Source organism: Ammospiza nelsoni, chromosome 18 (assembly GCF_027579445.1).
Source record: "Ammospiza nelsoni isolate bAmmNel1 chromosome 18, bAmmNel1.pri, whole genome shotgun sequence".
Taxonomy (NCBI): domain Eukaryota; kingdom Metazoa; phylum Chordata; class Aves; order Passeriformes; family Passerellidae; genus Ammospiza; species Ammospiza nelsoni.
This window is the reverse complement of record NC_080650.1, coordinates 2,520,244-2,538,148: the sequence shown is the minus strand read 5'-3', so window position 1 is coordinate 2,538,148 and position 17,905 is coordinate 2,520,244. Positions and strand designations below refer to the sequence as shown.

At 53.4% G+C, this 17,905-nt stretch overlaps 1 protein-coding gene across 1 annotated transcript; it reads right to left on the bottom strand.

Annotated features, from left to right (window-relative positions):
* Positions 1–4,364: 4,364 nt before the first annotated feature.
* On the bottom strand, positions 4,365–16,203 carry ABCB9 (ATP binding cassette subfamily B member 9). The gene is made up of 11 exons (XM_059485023.1): positions 15,591–16,203; positions 15,153–15,267; positions 14,574–14,704; positions 13,333–13,538; positions 12,740–12,937; positions 11,059–11,187; positions 9,761–9,949; positions 9,066–9,239; positions 7,520–7,679; positions 7,292–7,428; positions 4,365–6,203 (listed from the first exon to the last, which is right to left on the bottom strand). The coding sequence occupies exons 1-11, from the start codon at positions 16,201–16,203 to the stop codon at positions 5,844–5,846; spliced, it is 2,412 nt and encodes an 803-aa protein (XP_059341006.1). The 3' UTR covers positions 4,365–5,843.
* Positions 16,204–17,905: the final 1,702 nt, after the last annotated feature.

The window sequence follows — 17,905 nt, the reverse complement described above, 5'->3', positions numbered from 1 at the left end:
CATCACTTGGCATGCAGCACCTTCCTGGCCTGCTCTTGTCCCTGTGTGGGTGTGGGTGTGTGTATTATTTCCGTGTGTGTAACTCTGGAGAGAGAGCCAAAAGGAGCCAGGAGCCAAGGGAACAGGAGAGGGAATGGCCACGTGGTCCTTGTCCTTTGGAGTTGATATTTTTGATCTAACTGGGAAGAATAAAAAAAAAAAAAAAAAATCCATACAGTGACTGAATACAATTCTGATGCAATGAAGTTGCAGTCACACTCAGGAAGTGACCCAGCAGCTCCTGGCAGGACACTGTGATGACGGGACAGCTTTATCTTTATGCTTGTTCTTTTGTCCTATAACTAAACTCAGCTCCCCACACCTCTCACCTTCCCAAAAGCCCTTTCTCATTATTATCCACAGGGAACAAGGGCCAGCAAGGTGACCCTGCCCTGCTGGCAGCCCGGTGCAGATCCAAGGTGCGCTCATGGGGAGGCGAGGCCGCAGTGTTTGCGCAGCAGGAAGCTGAGCCCAGGGTGGGGAGAAGGTGCTCAGTGACACAGGAATGTCCCAGTAGCACAGCTCTCACCAGCCCAGCACACCTGCCCGCTGCAGGGATGTGCTCTGTGCCAGGTGAGTCAGCAGCCGTGCCCTGGGCACTGGCAGGGCTCTGCACAGTCACCCAGCCCTGCCTTGCTGTTTAAATCCAGCAGATAGTCACCCTGCCAACACCATTCCTGTGTTTGCACAGCCCCATCAGACAGGGTTACAGCCACGGGTTAAACCTGCTGGGAAATCTGCTCATGCCAACACACGTACACATATACACACATGCAAACAGAGGAATTAGCTGAGGGATTAGGAAAAGCCCTTTCTTCCCAAGAACATTGCTAATTTGAACTTCATACCATAACTAAATAAATGGTTGGAGGGGGGAGTGTGGTTCAGAAGAGTCTGACTCAGCTTCATGTTGCAAATCTAGTTTTACCACTGCCTCACTGTGTGATCCTGAGTGGAGTTCTCAGATTCCCTCAACCATGGTGCCTTTTGCTGAAAAGAGAGATAATAAGAACTGCTCAGTCACAGTGGGAACATAACTCATTTGTGCTCAAGTACAACCTACTTTGAAAATACTGCTTCTCCCTGGGAGGGTAATTTGGGTTCTGGTGATGGTGTAGAGGAGCCTGCATTAAACATCTGGGTTGTTTTTGAGTACTTTGGTCAGCACCTGCATGTAAGTGAGCTCTCCAGTTGTCCAGAAAAGCAGCTGAGGCTGAGACACAAGATAGAAGTCAACTGCTTTTGTGTAATTATATTTTCTATTTGGACAGGTAGGAGGGTGCCTTCCCATTCTGCAGCCTTAATGGAAGATAAAGGTACAGCACATCACTAGGACAGGATATGAAGGATTGCAGATAAACCAGGATTTTGGGCTACAGGGTTTATCAAATATTGCAGTGCTGCAGGCTGGGATTTATCATCTCCCCAGGCTTGGTTCCTATTTGCCTTTGCTGAAATCCTTTTGAAGGGTGACAGCATTCGAGTACATTAGAACTGTAAGCAGGCAAAGTACAGAAGTCAGGATTTCTTATTACAGGAGAAATGGAATAAAAAATTTTTGAAGATTACAGGGGAAACCATGTCATAGTGAATAAGAAGTCAAGCTCCAATCTTGAGGAAAACTGGCATCCAGACTAGTTTAAATAAGATGTTAGGTATTTTTTGCTATTTAAACTTGATCTTGAATTTCCTCCTGGTACCTCATATCCTTTTACGGTCAGTAGCACTGGCCTCATGCATATTTATTAGACTTAGACATATTTTGCAAGTCACCTTCACATCTTATTTTCTTTTCCTGGACAAACAGGTTGGTTGTGTACACATTGAATTTGCAAATCTCATCTCTGGTGTACATTAACCCCTATTAGTCTGGTTGCTTAATGTGCAGATAAGTTTTGGGGCTTATTTACAATTTAACTTCCTTCTGTATATCAAGCACAGCCCATACTTCTGTTTAGTTTTCACAACCCAGATTCCTTCACAAATGGAAATGACCTGCATATCCAGCATCCTGGCAGAGAATCAGCCCTTCTGTTTGAGAGATCAGTGCCCCTGCTGTGTGAGAGAGAGCAGGAATTGGGTGTTTGTAAGGAGCTCCTTCCTTTCAGGGAGCTGCAGGTGTCAGAAGAGCAGCAGGTCTATTTACCTGCACTTATTTTCTTTGCCTTAAGCTCACATTGAAGCTGGAATAGAAGAGGCAGATTTTATTTTTTCCTCCCCAAACTAAACCACATCTCTGAACCCAAGCTAGAAGCATTTTCTATTTGCTTGTGGCACTTCCAGAGCTGCTGAAGGCCTAGAAAGTGCAGCCACTGGAACACACACAGCTGGTTATTGAGGCAGAGGTTGGTGAGGCAGGAGACAAGTTGTTGGAATAAACACAGCTGTGTTTTTTCCATCACTGAGTGCTCATTTACTGGGTCAGTCAGCCACAGACCCTGGCTGTGCGAAGGCACAGGGTAAATCCCTGTCCCTGGGGAAGCTCTGGGACTGTAGGATCCACTCTCAGATTTCACCTTGGATGGGGTTCACTGTTGTTTGAATCAAATAAAGCTGTGGTTATACCTATTACAGGGAATGGTTAGAGCTTATTAATAGTGAGGCAAACAACCTGCCATGGGATATACATTCAATTTGCAATCAGTTGTGCTTTCAAATGCTTAATTGCTTACAGTTCTGCCAGGACAGTCTTCAATGCCCCCAGGTTAAGGTTTCAGATGAACCCCTCTGAGTTCCCTGTGAGGAATTTTCCCTTTGAAGTAAAGGATCTTTTTATCTCCATCACTCTAACAGAGAAGCTCTGAAACCGATTTTGTTCATGTTTCCAGCTCTGGGCAAAGCCACAGCCACACAATTCTGCAGTCCAGGGTTTCAGAGGGAACAGTGGTCTTGTTTCCAGGAGAACAGCCTGAAACACAGCCTGGCCCCAGGCAGCCAGGCCCGAGGGACTGGGCAGGAAGCAGCTCCTGTTCCAGCACTGGAGCAGTTCCCACTGCTGCTCTGGGTGAAGCACAGCTTTACTGCCAGGCTGAGCCTGGCTAGTGGGCACAGCTGACCCTGATTTTCACTTCAAAAAGAAGCTGTAGTTGGAATGATTTAGAAAGGCAGGATTTTCTATGCAGTCCCAGGGTTGGTGCAGGCAAAAAGATCTGCATTAGATTAATTCTGCTGGATCCCTGGTGCTGTGTGGAGCTCCCACCCATCTTCCAGGGCATAGAAAACCCTCCCAGCTTTAGCACACAAGCAGTGCCACTTGTCACACATGCCAACAGCACAATAAAAGGGCCCGTTCAAGCCACAAGATGGGAGGCTCAGGGGAAAAGTAGCCTTGAGTTATCTGGATGCAGAAGAGAGAATTCAGCACCTGTGGCAATGAACAAAGTCAAGCCCTGTTATCAGCTTGGACTGGTGCCACCAGCAGAGACAATCTGCTGTTTCCAGAGTGCCATTTCAGTTGAAGCTGTTTGGACCCAGCCTGGGAATACAATGCTGGGATTATCATCACAGCAGCCTTGGGAAATAGGCTTCCCTTCCTGAAATTCAGTGCAGCATTTTTGCAATAAAACTGATCTAATTGCATCCTCCAGTCCCCTTTTTGCAGTCATGCCTGCGAGGGACACACAGGACACAAATTCTCTTTCCTGGCATCTCATGTTACTAATGACCATTGTCCTACCAGTACTTTGCAGGGTGAGTTGGCTTCCCTAGTTCCCAGCCAGCCTAATTTGGGTCTTCCCCCAGTTTTTTAATTAAGCAGATATCAATTCCACTTCTATGAGCTGGTGGCCACATTCTGCTCCCAGGTACTGATGAAAATGCAGAATTAATCACTTGCCCGTCAGCCCTGGGTGGAACCCCCAACCTCCTCATACCCACAGAGCAAATTTTCCTCAAGCAGGAACTCCTGGCCATTTACTGAAGGATGATTGAGGAGCTCAGAGCACCACACACAAACTCCCTAAGCGGAGGGAGGGAAAACAAAAAGAGATCTTGTTCTTCTTCTGGGGCACAGATTGTTATCATATCACAAAAGCCAGCAGCTGAAAAGATTCCAGCCAGGAAGCACCAAGCTCTGAGAACAGGTTAGACTGCCTGTCCTACCCTGGGAGACTGACACCCAACGGGATCAGGATGGAAATGAGTTATCCTGACTGCTGGGCTCACAGCCATTATCAGATGCTGGAGTGTTTTACATACCTCCTTCTCTGGGGGCTCCTCTTGGCATTCCCCAGAACACGTGCAGGAGCAGCTGCATTCAGCTGTGGTGTCAGATGAACGTTACCTTCAAAACCCAGAAAGCAAAAAACACCCCCAACCAGAGTGGCTCGACGTTGAGTGGCAGAGGTAGTATTTTATTTTATTTTTTTTTGAGCATCCCTCCTCAAGGACACTAAATTTAGAGTTTGTAAAACATCACTAAATGAAAACAAAACATTGCCAATAACAAAAATGCAAACCTGCTGGAAAGGAAAATGCAGCAGCATTCAAGTATCAGAAAACATGAGAGCTAAAGTGCTTGAGAGAATTTCCTAACTATGCAGAGTCTGAAGTCAGTGTTCCCCTAGAAATGCTATTTTTAAAACAGCACTTGCCTGGCTGCATAGGATTTTTCATCAGTCTATAGCAGGATAACACTACTAAGCCAGAGCCATTACCCCAAAGGGCTAGGAGCAACACATTTCTTTCTGTCCCTCATACTAAAATAAATTATATTCAAAGAAACACATTATAAAGTTCAGGCAGCTGAAGCTGGACTTCAAGGAACGTGACAGAACGGATTTCCCATGCAGTGAAGTCGCTAGCATGGCCTGAAGCTGAACAAAGCTTTGGTGGGATTTATAAAGTGCTGTTTTTTAGTGTTTTTTGCCTGTCTTTAGTAGTGTTTTTTTCACACCAGCACCGGGGTTGTGAGTTAAAAAAAAATTCTGAACAGACCAATTTTCAGTGGATGCTGGAGCCAGACAGACATTGCACAGTGCACACAAATAACGTTAAAAAACTACAAACAAATCGAACAAAAAAACCCCCAAGCCCCAAAACCTAACCCAGATATGGTAAAACGTTTCATCCTTAAAAACAAACACCCACCAAGCACCAAGAGCAAATCAGAAAGTAACATCTGCCTCCCGGTCCCCTGGCTTGTCCCAGCAAGGATGGATACTACGTAATTCAAGCTCAGCAGCAATGGTCGAGAGCCTGAGCCTGCAGGCACTCAGTGCAAAACTCTCCTGCATTCAGCTCCATGGGAGTGATCCAGTTTTCACCAAAGCCAAAGGGAACTCCCTACAGGCTTCAGCCAACTTTGGATTAGCCCCATAGACTGACAGAGGGAGCAGGACTTTGCTTTACAGTCAGTTTTTCTATCCAGCCACAAAAGCCACCCCCTGAAATTCCTGGAGGGGTTTTCAACCTTCCCCCCCCCACGCATGCATTTAACATCCATTACAGTTAATAGCAGTTACACATGCAGATCGATGGGAGAAAAGTCCCAGTCGAGAGGAGTTACTGGAAGTAAGAAAAGAAACCCAGTAGAAATGCTGAGAATTGCTAAGGACCCAGCTCCCTCGAGTGAATCCCTGCTTTGCTGGCTGGCAGGCGTCCTGCAGGAAGCTCTATGGTGTGTGTTTGGGTGTGCAGGGGGTGTGACGTGGGGCGAGCCAGCGGCGCCGTTCTGCCACCTCCATATCCCAGCTGTTCCTTCTGCCACCTCCATATCCCAGCTGTTCCTTCTGCCACCTCCATATCCCAGCTGTTCCTTCTGCCACCTCCATCCATCCCAGGGAGCGTCCGAGCGCCGGCCGCCCTCACTTGGGCGCGGCAGCGTTGGTGAAATCGTCCTGTGCCATGGCGGCGGCCGGCAGGGAATGGGAATGGGAATGGTCTATCCTGAACTCCTCCTCCAGCCCCCCGGGCGCCTTGGCCGCGTCCCCCCGGGCTGCGGGCTGGCCACTGTCCGTGCCGCCCCCCTCCAGCCCCAGGATCTGTCTCTGCACCAGCTTGGAATAAAGGCCTCCTTCTTCCATCAGCTCCTTGTGCGAGCCCTGCTGCACCACGCGGCCCTTGTCCAGCACAATGATGTTGTGTGCCCTCTCCACAGTGCTCAGCCTGTGAGCTATGACAAGCACCGTGTGGTTCTGCAAGTCGCCGTAAATCGCCTGCTGAATCTGCGGGGAGAAAAGGCGTTAGTGCCCGGCCACTGGGACAGCAGCAGCTTTGTGGGCTCTGGCCAGAAAGCTCTGGACAGGGGATGGGTTCTGCTCTGCTCCCTGCAGCACTGCCAGCACCAGCATGTCCAGCCCAAAGATCATCTCAGTCCAGCCAGGTGAGCTACGAGCACAGGTCTGGTCCTGCAAGATGGGGACTTGTTACAGCTGCGCCCCAAATTTGGAGGCCACGTGGTGCTGGCAAGAGACTGCAGGAAGCCAATATCTGGTGAAAGCAGCTGCTGAGTAAAGCAGGATTTTTTCCTCAGTATATCAAGGTAAGGCAAGAGAAGGTTTTTTTCCAGTCAAGAGACAATAGCACTGACGTCTAAAGGCAGGCAGGTGGCCATGAGGCAAATGTCACATTGACACCCCTGGGTAGCCAAAACCAGCCCTGGACTGGCATCAGGTACCACACCCGTGACTGAGGGCCTGTGAGGCAGCAAACTGCTCCAAGGTCAGACACTTGTGCTGCCCCAGCAGGATTTGTCCTCTGGGATTGGAGGCACATCCTCAAATCCCAACCTTGAACAGCCTTTCCCTTGTGTCATTGCATCAGGGAGGCCAAACTTCCAGACAGATAAACCAGTTCACAGGATGCTCAAGGCTTTTCCTGCAAGTGTGACTTCCTTTGTGCCTCGGCTGGGATTTGAGCTCAGTCACTCCTACTCTCCTTGCTGCAGCACTATTTTATACGATCTTCCTCTGTATCCTGTCCTAAAAGGCTGCACAGAGTCTGTATGCCAATTAACACCTTCCACATTGAAAAAAAAAATCAGCAAAGATCCCTACCTCGTCAGGTTTGTCAGGCATTGGCTGCTGTGAGCGTGGAATTATTCCTTTCCTGGTGGCTACAAGAGCATCGGAATCAAATTCCTGCTACGGAATTAGCGCTTCACTCAACCCTCTGATGGCACCATATCAAGAATAAGTTTGTCCACTGGCTGGGTACTGAGCCTACAGTCTGTCCTCCCAGCCCTCTTTCTCCCAAAAACCAGGGCACCCTCCCAGCCCTCTCTGTCCCAAACACAGGGCACCAGAGCACTCACCGCGTGCTCGCTCTCCGCATCCAGCGCGCTCGTGGCCTCGTCCAGGATGAGGATGGGAGGGGCTCGGATCAGGGCCCTGGCAATGGCCACCCTCTGCTTCTGCCCCCCTGACAGCTGAGCTCCTTTTTCCCCTGCCTCTGTTGGGTCAAGGGAGAGAGGGAGGGGTCAGAATGGAATCCCAGAGCTGGCAGGGCGTGCAGCTGGCAGCCCCAGCAGGATGGGTGGTACCTGTGTGGTAGCCGTCCTGCAGCTCGGTGATGAAGTTGTGGGCGTTGGCCTTCTGGGCAGCCTGGACCACGGACTCGAAGGAGGCTGAGGCCAAGCCATAGGAAATATTGTCTGCAATGGAGCGGGCAAACAGCACGGGCTCCTGGCTCACCAGGGAGATCTGCAGGAGGCAAAGGGAGAGCAGGGCTCAGAGCAGAAGATGCACAGCATGATATCTCTGACCATTCATATTTGTTCCTGCTTAGATATAGATATGATATACAGATATAGAAATGTCATTAACCAAGATAGGGAAGTGCTCATGGTGAGCTTCCAGTGAGGATGCCAACATAAATGTGCTCAGTTTGCACCTTCTGCTGGAAAGAAACCTAATGCAATGCTGGCATGTTGGCATCTGGGATGGACTTCCTCCTCCTAAAGCCTGCTGTGGTTTTGCTCCAGGTCTGTTATTGCCATCACTGTTTGCTTTTCCCAGAATGGAAAACCAGCTGCTGGGAGAAGTCAAGCTGGAGAGACCCTCTCCCAGGCCCTTGCTGATTTTCCTTTCAAGGCCAGTAGTCACACTTGGGCCGTGTGAATGAGCCCTCTTGCATCTTTTAATCCCAAATGAGCAAGTTAGAGAGGTAACTGCTGCAATTCCTTATTTGCTTAGCAACAGTCTCCCTGTCCTGCCTTACAGCCATGGCTGTTCACTGCCACGTTCAGCTGCTTTATCAAACCCTTGATATTGGAATAAATCAAACCTTTCAAACTAGTACTCAGAATTGTGCAGGAGAGAGCCAGGGAGACACGGTCATATTTTAATTGATTTCTCCCCATGCCCCTAACACCACACCAGGCTTTCTAAACTGAAAGATTTGCTTGGCCTTTGATTTTCGCTCTGTACGGGCAGGGAATGTAAATTAGTCACAGTTACTTTGGCTTTCCAGCCTCTCTCTGATCAATTGTTTTCAGGTTTTCCTGCTGACTGCTGAGGCCATTTGCTCTGGGGGCAAACAAAGGAGGCAGTTACTTGCAGAGATGAAGGCTGATCTGTGCTGACACACAGATGAGAGCTGAGGGGCCCAGACCCCTCTCCTAGGCAAAGCACCAGCCCTTCTGGTGCTCCAGCTGCTGCCAGGATCCTGAGAGGTTTAACTCCCCATTAGCTGAGAATTACTCTGAGATCTTAAGGCAGAAATTGCTGGAGGAATACAAAACTCTTTTTTCCAAACCCAATTTAGATGATAATTAATCCAACAGCCAAAAACATATCTCTACTGTGTTGGCCAAAAAATACCAAACAAAAGATATTTTTTGTTCTGTTTTTGGAAGGCTTCCCCTTCCTCTTGAAACCATCCTCCATCCCCTTCCTTTCCACCCCCACAAATTATCCAAATTCATTTCTTGGACCACTTCCAGCCTCCAGCTTTCTGGACATTTCTGCCAGATGAAACCCAAAGCAACGTGCAGCAGCGCCATGCATCCCCTCAGAGCCCTGCAGGTGGCAGGTGGGCCAAGCAGAGCTCAGGTATCCCCAGCAGAATACAGTATCAGTGGCTCGTACCACGGAGTGCAGGTACTTGTGATCGTACATGTTAATGGGACGCCCATCCAGCAGCACCTGCCCGTCCTGCAGCGGGTAGAAGTTCTCCAGGATGTTGACACAGGAGCTCTTCCCACTCCCTGAAGGGCCCACCAGCGCTGTCACTTTGCCAGGGTGCAGGGTGAAGGACACGTCCTGCAACAGGGATGGGAGAGCGTGCTCAGGTCCAGGCTTTTCTCAACGTCCTGAGGCACTACACAAAAGGACAAGCCAGAATCTGGCCAGAGTGCCCCTCTGCCTTGGTGATGTGCCACATCAGCCATTTCTCCTGGCTCAAGCCTCCAAATTGCTTCAGATTTGCCTGCTGATGTAGCAGGTCCTCTAAAAAGCAAACTGACCTCTTTGCCTCTTCCCCCTGTCTCATGATCCCAGCCCCTCTCCCACGGAAGCAGTCTGAGGCAGCTTGGCACGAAGCCCTGTACCACGCTGACATGTTTAATGCCTGAGCAGGGAACAAGGCTTTTATTAATAAATCTCATTCCTTGTAAGGAAGGCCGGCCCTAAACACCCGCTGCTCCTTTTAATCTGTTTTCCAGCAAGCACTGAGGCTGCCTGTACCCATCTCTGACAGGCAGCTGACCTCCCCATGGCTGGGCTTTGCTCCTGGCCAGGATGGAGCAGCAGCACGTGGTGCTGGCAGTGCCCACAGGGCTCACCTGGAGGACCTGGGTGGCAGAGCGAGTGCGGTAGGAGAAGCTGACGTTCCTGAACTCCACCTTGCCCTCCACGTGATCCGGGGCCAGGGAGCCGTTGTGCACCATGGTGGGCTGGCGGTCAATGAACTCAAAAACCTTCTCAGCAGCTCCCACGCCCTGCATGAGGCCGCTGTACACGGAGCCGATGGACTGCAAGGGAAGAGGCAGCGGTGAGACCCTGCCAGGAGATGGGGAATCAGCCAGTGCCACTCCAAAGGGAATGGCTGAGGCATTCCCAAGTCTCCCATCGCCTGATGCTGGCTGCAGGCATCGGACACAGGGAAGGAAAACTCTCCCTCCTCTGTTGGGTATGGAAGGGATACATGGACAGCCCAGGAAAAGGGTGCTTTTCAATATTAAACTCAGAGCTGCAGAACAGTTTGTACTTTGACTGCCCCTCCCACCAGGAGGGGGAAAAATCCCCCAAACCAACTGAATCCACACCAAAACCACAGCCTGGAAACGCCACCAGAGCCTGCAGTCATCTGAGCAGATGGTGAGAGCCAGGCAAGCTGCCTCCAACTCTGCTCTGCCCCTGCACAGAGGCTGAAGCACCACCAAAACCACACTTGGCTGTGAGGAAACCTCGACTGGATCATTCCTGCCTGGATTAGCCAAGTTTTTGCCTCTGCAAGGAGAAGGCAGCCCTGGGTGGGCTCTACCATCCCACCCACAATCCCATCTTGCTAATGTGCTGCCAACGCAGCAGCTTGCAGCCTATTCCTGGGAAAGGGAAAAAAAAAGTAATATAATTAAGTTTTTAATGAAGCCTGAAATTTAACAGGCAGCTTTGTAATCCCTTCATTCTTCAGGCCAGGAAATGTGCTTGGCAGGCAGCCAGGGCTCTGCCCTTCAGCAGGGCCAGCCTGACCCCTCTGCTCCCAGCTGCCTTTTTGGGGGACAAGCTGCTTCAGGAACATGAGGGTTGTGAGACCACAGCAGGGGGGGAATGGGGAGCAGAGGGGAGAATCTGCTACAGCACCAAAGAAATGAGTAATGGGAAAGTCAGCACTGGATCTATCCCTGGGACCTTCTGGGAGATGGAAGGGGTAGCCCAGAGCGTGGGGAGGCCCTGGCACAGGATGCCCAGAGAAGCTTCCACACCCATGGAAGTGTCCAAGGCCGGGTTGGATGAGGCTTGGAGCAGCCTGGGAAGGTGTGGAAGGTGTCCCTGCCCAGGCAGGGAGCTGGAATGAGATGGGCTTTAAGGTGCCTTCCAAACCAACCCATTCTGGGGTTCCCTGCTAAAACTGACTCACCTCCATGCAGTCCCCCAGGACAAATTCATAAATGATGAAGGATATCAGGTTTCCACTCGTCATTTGCCCAGAGATCACGAGGTGCCCTCCATAGTAAAGGATGCTGACCTGGACCACCAGCAGGGTCAGCTGAAAGCAAGAAAACACCCCAGAATCAGCACGGACAAACGGATATTTTGGTGCATTTGTCATTATTCACACAACAGCCCAAACTTCATGTGCTGACATTTATTCTTTGAGCCCTGAGCTGAGGATCCCTGACAAAGCAGCTGACAGCCCTAGGAGCGAGCATGGAAATGAGAAAAACAACTCAAGTACATGGGCTGATTTAAGGAGCTGGGCAGATATCTTTCAACAAAACAAGTCCCGAGGGACAGCAGCCAAGGAGGCAGAATTTATCTGAAATAACAGAGCATCTCATGAACTCTCTTGGACTGAGATCTTCAAGCATAATAATCTATGTTCAAATTATCCAAGGCATGCAGTCACCTCACCACTAAAATAAACTTTCTGCTATACGAGTGTGACACATTTTAATTTAGAACACAAAATCAAGCCAGGAGTTAATGCAGAATATCCTCCTTGCCTGTACAAGTCCCTGAAGCATAACCCCAGCTGTCACCTGAAGTCTGTGGGGGGTACCACCTACTCCAGAAAGGAGACAGATCAGCCCTGATGTGACAAAAATACCAGCTCCTTTTATTCAGCTGGTTTTGTTCCATGCTGCCCAGGTGCTCCAAAAAGCAGCGATGCCCTGGTGCCCTGTGGGACCAGAAGAGGTTGTAAATTCACACAGACAAAAATACAGGAGGAAAAAATGCCTCCTCTATAGCTCTGCCATGATCTGACCTTAAGCTCCTGCATTCCCTCCAAGACCCTACCAGGGCTGAGCTGTATCCATTGCCTTCTTTCTATGCGAGCCCTGCAGGAGCAGTTTTTGAGGGCTTTTGCCTTCTCAGATTTGTCAGGATCAGTGTCAACCCAGCTCATGCTCCAGCTTCACCTGGAAGCCCAGAAACCATGCTAATAATGCTCCCATTTTGTTTCCAGACTTGGGAAGCCATAAAGTCTCTCACAGCTGCACGAAGGCACCGTAACTCACAGACCCTTCACCAGCAACTGCCTCGATCCCTGAACGCGCAGAGACAAGGGCAGCCTCGCGTGAGGGTTTTGCCCTGGAGAAATCCCAAACCATCTGGTGTTAAACGATGAAAAAGCATTTTGCGGGGGGGGGGGGGAAAAATAATAAAAAAGCCCAAAGGCAGAGCCCAGCAGCCTCCCCCTGCCACCACCCACACACAGAAGATCTCCGTTGCCGAGCAGAAGCTCAACCAACGCCGCGGCTGTTCGCAGCCGGAGCCCTGGCACAGGCAGGCACTGCAGCACCACGCAGCCATGGGCTGCTCCACCACCTTCAGCTCCTGTCAATTATTGCCCCATCTGAACTTGAAGCAGGGAAAACAGGCAGCTCCATGGAATGACACAACGCTGCCTTGGAGGGTATTTTTATTCATCCATTTTGATGGATAAAAATAACAAAAGATCGAGAGCCTGGGGATCACCGGCCGCAGAAAGCAGAGTTCCCTGGGAGCAGAGGAGAACCACCTGTGCTTTGGGATATGGAGAGACCCCCCCCTGCCCATCCTAGCCCCACACAGGGAGCCCAGGGCCATCCACCTACCCCACTGGACCAGACATAGTAGGTGTAAGCCATGGCCTCCCGCTTGTTGAGCTTGTACACCTGCTGCAGCTTCTGCCAGTACACGTTGGCCTCCGTCTCCTCGTTGGCGAAGCTGCGGACGGTCTTCATGGCCGAGATGGTCTCCTCAGCCGTGTTGTTGGCCTTGGCCAGAGCGCTCTGCACATCCTTGGAGAGCTTCTGCAGGGAGCAGGGGGAGGCAGAGGGAGTTCAGTGGGTGCCAGGCTGCCCACGGCACATCTCCCCACACGTCCCAGGCTCTGGAACCCCACCAGTGACTCCAAAGGGGGAGGACAGATGGCACAAGGACAGGCAGATCTATACAGGGCATTCCACAGCCCAGCCACCTCTTCTATCAGACATGAGATGCTTCCACTCCTGAGCAGGAAGCAAGGTAAGAGCCCAGGCTACACCTGTCTGCCCTCACAGGTTTAATGTCACCTTCCTGCCCGCACTGCTGGCGGCAAAACACTCCAGCATCACTCCCACTGGCTCCAAGGCCACCCACAAGCTCCCTGATGGCTTCACAAGGGGACCAGCCCAGCACTGTGGCAATGCCAGCTACTCCTGCCTACCTGGTAGTACTTCCCATAGACATCAGACACCAGCATGATGATGGGGAAGCCCATGAAGGTGACCAGGGAGAGCTTCCAGGAGAGGCTGAACATGAAGAAGATGACGCCTGTGGCCTTGACCACGTTGCGCAGGAAGATGTTGATGTTCTGGGAGACAAGGTCGCTCACGATGGTCGTGTCCGACGTCAGGCGGGAGATGACGTCCCCTGCAGAGGGGTTGGGGAAGGGGAGAGCAGGGACGTGTCACCACTGCAGGTCACTGCCTAACCGTGTCCCATATCCCATGCCAGGGGCCAGATGGAGCTGCCCATCCAACCAGCTGGGGGTCTGGGGGGTGGCGTGGGAGGGGGGCAACTCTCCACCGCTGTGGATGCAAAGCAAAACAGAGGAGCTTGGATTGCTGCATGCACGAGGAGCAGGAGGTGGCACCTGAAGGCACAAGCTACATCCCTGGGTCACCAAGGGTGGCTGTAGGACAGCAAAGGGGACTGTGGAAGCATCCTGTGCTGGAGGGCAGCCCGCAGGCCTTACACAGTCCACAGCCTGGAGCTGGCCCGAGGGACCTGAGGACATGGGACAGCTACTGAGGGATGAAGCTCTGGCGGTGCCTTTTGGTGGAGCTGAGTGTTACAGCCAGCAAACATCACTGAGCTCCTGAATCCTTGGCATGTGTTTGAGTCCAGCTGAATTCCCAAGCTTTACTGCAAGACCAGGGTTACCCATATCCCACCTGCAGTAACATCTCTGCTGCCCTCAGCTACCAAGGCACTGTGCAGTGACTGCTAAATACAGCAACAGCCTCAAAGCTAAAAATACCACTGAGACAAAATTAAATGTGTGCAAGTTACACCAGAGTGGCACACATGGGCTGGGACTGGGACAGGACTGAACTGGAAGCAGGGACAGCAACAAGCACACCCAGCAAGCCTCACACATTCGAGGTTCCAGGGACAGAAGCAGAGCTGGAGAGCAGCCCACGAATAGGCACTGATGGGAGGAAGGAAACGGGAGTTCTGGGGGTGGGACTTCTAGATGCCAGGCTGATAGGTGGCAATGGGACATCCCCACGGTGGGAGGCAACGGAAAGTGAAGAACTTTCTGCCCCTATTTCTAACCACGAGCAGTGGGTGCTGCCTCTGGCTGCCCCCAGTCTGCTGTATGAGAGTAGAGCAAGCCACGGGGAAAAAAATCTGGGATGGGATAGAGGGGTTAGAGGAAATCCAGGGGAGAGGGGAACCAACCTGTGCGATTCTCATCAAAAAAACTCATCTCCTGAGACACCAGGGACCTGAAGAGGCAGTTCCGAAGGCGGATGTTCAGCCGGGCAAAGATGAGCGTAAAAACGCCGCCCCGGATACCTGCGGCAAATGAGCTAATTGCAGATAAGAAACGTTATAGAGCCATGGACACGAAACCCTCTCAGCCACACCAACACCCCCATGCCTGGCCAAGGGCCTGGGCAGTGCTGACACCACTTATCACCAGCCCACACCTCTCCTGGTGCCACCAGCACAGTGGTGGCTGGTCCTAACAGCAGGCACAAGTTTTGGGAAGGAACGCAGCACTGCTGGAACAGCACTCCCCAGGGAACCCATTCCCTGTGTCCATTCCTGCTCCCTCACCTCCAACAGATGGACACAAAGGGCCACACAAAGGCCTTGTGACTGCCAGCCACGGCCTCTCTGCTCAGAGAATTCACAGCACATCCCTGGGGCCTGGCAGCAAACTGGTGCAGTGGGTGCCTGTGCCCACCACCACCACGAGCTCCTGTGGGAAAACCCCAAACTCCTTGCCAGGGCCAGATCCAGCCCCTGCATTACCTTCCAATGGCAAGCAGTGACATGACCAGCACTGCTGTGGAGAAGCGATCCATGCTCTTCTGCACCACGATGCCATCGATGGCCAGCCCCGTGTAATAGGGCAGGAAGGTCTCTCCTGCAGGACAAGCACAGGACATGGGGGTTCAGTCCTACTGCACAGGATCTGTGCCAATTCCCAACTGTGACAGCCTGTGGACATCCCCACCCCAGGGATACTTGGCCATTACACAATGAGGACATTGCACTCCCTGTGTATTTTATCCCCAATTGCATTTGGTGTTGTCCCATTGCATTTTTCACCCACCCCATGCAGCACATGCCACCCAGCACCCCCAAAAAAGCAATCCTAGGGTGCTTCCATGCCCCATCACCGAGGCTCCTCCATCCCTCCTGGTGGGGATGGGAGCACACCACAGCCTGCCTGATCCCTTCACTCACCCAGGGCGGCCACCAGGAGGAAGAAGGAGGCAATGCCCAGGAAGAAGGCATCTGGCTTGGTGTAGGACAGCAGTTTATGGATGGTGGGACCTGCTGCCTCCTCCCTCTTGTCCCTCGGGGTGCCCCCATCACAGCTCTCCTCCACCTCGGCGCGGGACTCGGAGCTGGGCCCCAGCGCCTCGCGGGACGAGGTGACGCAGGACAGCAGCTGCCACAGCCCGAAGGTGGCCGCCAGCGCCACGTAGGTCCAGGCAAAGAGCCCCCAGAACCAGGGGTCCCTGATGGTCTTCCGCACCTCCGAGTAGAGCAGCAGCTTGACCATCATGTAGATGCCCATGAGGAGGCAGACGACGGCGATGAAGGTGCGCGAGGCCCGGAGGCGCCGGGGCCCGTAGGCCGTGTTGGTGGCCACGCCGATGGCGGCGCCCAGCAGCACGCAGCTGCGGTACAGGCAGCCCCCCCAGATGTCCAGCAGCGAGTTGAAGATGTTGAAGTGCCGCAGGTCCTGCAGGACATTCCGGCCGCCCTGGCCGTGCGTGTAGAGCAGCGTGGTGACCACGACATCGGCCCCGCTGAGTGCCAGCGTGCTGGCCACCGCCTTCCAGGCCCGCATCGTCACCGTGGGGCTGGGGTCACTGACGTGGGGAGGGCAGCTCTAACACAGCAAGGACGGGCTCATGTCGGCCTCTGCTGCGGGGTGAGAGAGGGGGACGAGGTTATTTACCTCAGAGAGGAGGCAGGGAAAGGGAAGGACATGGGGGGACAACCGTGCCAGCTCCCCACCAACCCATTCTTACCCCAGACACACTATCTGCACCTCCCTTCCCCTCTCCTGCCGCACACGGTATTTCATTAAATGAGCAGCACAAAGGAAGACAAACTCTCCTCCCGGATGCCTTCACCCATCCTGAATCCCAAAGCAGAAATCTGGCAATCCCGATGGGAATCTGGCTGTGGTGGCTGCCATCACATCCGTGCACCCACGTGTCCCGTGCTACGGAGCCGTGGAGGTGTTAAACTCGGACAGTCATGATCCCAGAGTCCCTGCCCACCTTTCCCAGGACAAAGCTGAAACCAAGCAGCCAAAACCGTAGGAACGCAGACAGGGGAGCGGCTCAGCTCTACAACGGATCCCGCCCATCAAAATAAGACTAAACCATATGTACCGCAGCTTGCCACACCTTACTGTCCCCAGCCCTCCTGGATATTAACTCGGGGTAGCACTGAACCCGCTGTGCAGTCAGCGCGCAATGACACAACAAAAATCCCGAGAGGAAATTAAAAAGGGATTGGAATTCCAGGGCTGCGTCCTGCGGGACAGGAAGGCTCCGGGCGGGCGGGACGCTGCCGCCGGTCTGCGATGGCGGGGCAGGCTCCGAACGGAGCCGGCAAAGGGCGCAAAGCCCGACCTGCTCCGAGCCGCTCACCTGCGCCGGTGCCGTGCCCTGAGGAGCCACGCGTTGGCAAGAGGGAGGTGCCCGATCCCGAAATTTGTGCTGGCTCAGCAGCTGGTGACGGTGCACAGTGCGGGAGGCACCGCGCTAAGGGAGCCATGTGTCCGCCACACTCCGGCCTGTGCGACCGCAGCGCCCCAAAAGCGAACCAAGGGACCAAGGGCCGCCCTGGCACCGGACAAGCTGTGCCCTTGGGCGAGAGCCGCTCGGTGGTCGGGTAAATGGGATAAAAAGCTAAAAAGCGCAGGAAAACAGGGCAGAGGCTGCAATGTGGGGAAGCACGGGGGTTTACGGGGTGGGTGGGGAAGGAGGGATGGACGCAAAGCAGAGCAGCGGTGCCAGGGAGGAGCAGCACACGCTTCCCAGGGTGCTCGCTGCTGCCATCCGCTGCAAAACTGCGCGGATCTGGCCCACGGAGGAGGAGGAGGAGGAGGAGGAGGCGGCAGCCACCGCAGCTCCCCAACACCCGCAGCAGTGTCCCCAGCCCCGAGCTGGAGCCGCCCAAGGTCCCCATCGCATCCCGCCTTCCCCGCGGAGGAGAACGTCCCGAGGCGGGGGAGACACCCGGGAAGGGCCGAGCCCGCCATAGCCCGGCCGGACCCCCACGCACGGCTCCCCCTCCAGAGCAGCTCAGCCCCGGCCCGCCCGGACGGCTCTTACCGGCGGCGGCTCGGGGATCGGCGGGACCAGCGCGCTCCGAGCGGCGGCGGCGCGTCCCGGGAACAAGGTCGGTGCTGGGCGTGGCTCCGCCGTGGCCCCGCCCCCGGTCCCGCCCTCTCCTGCGGCGCGCGCCCGGCCCCGCCCACGGCCGGACTGAGCGGCGGCACCGGGACCCCCCCCCGAACCCGGAATTTGGGGGTC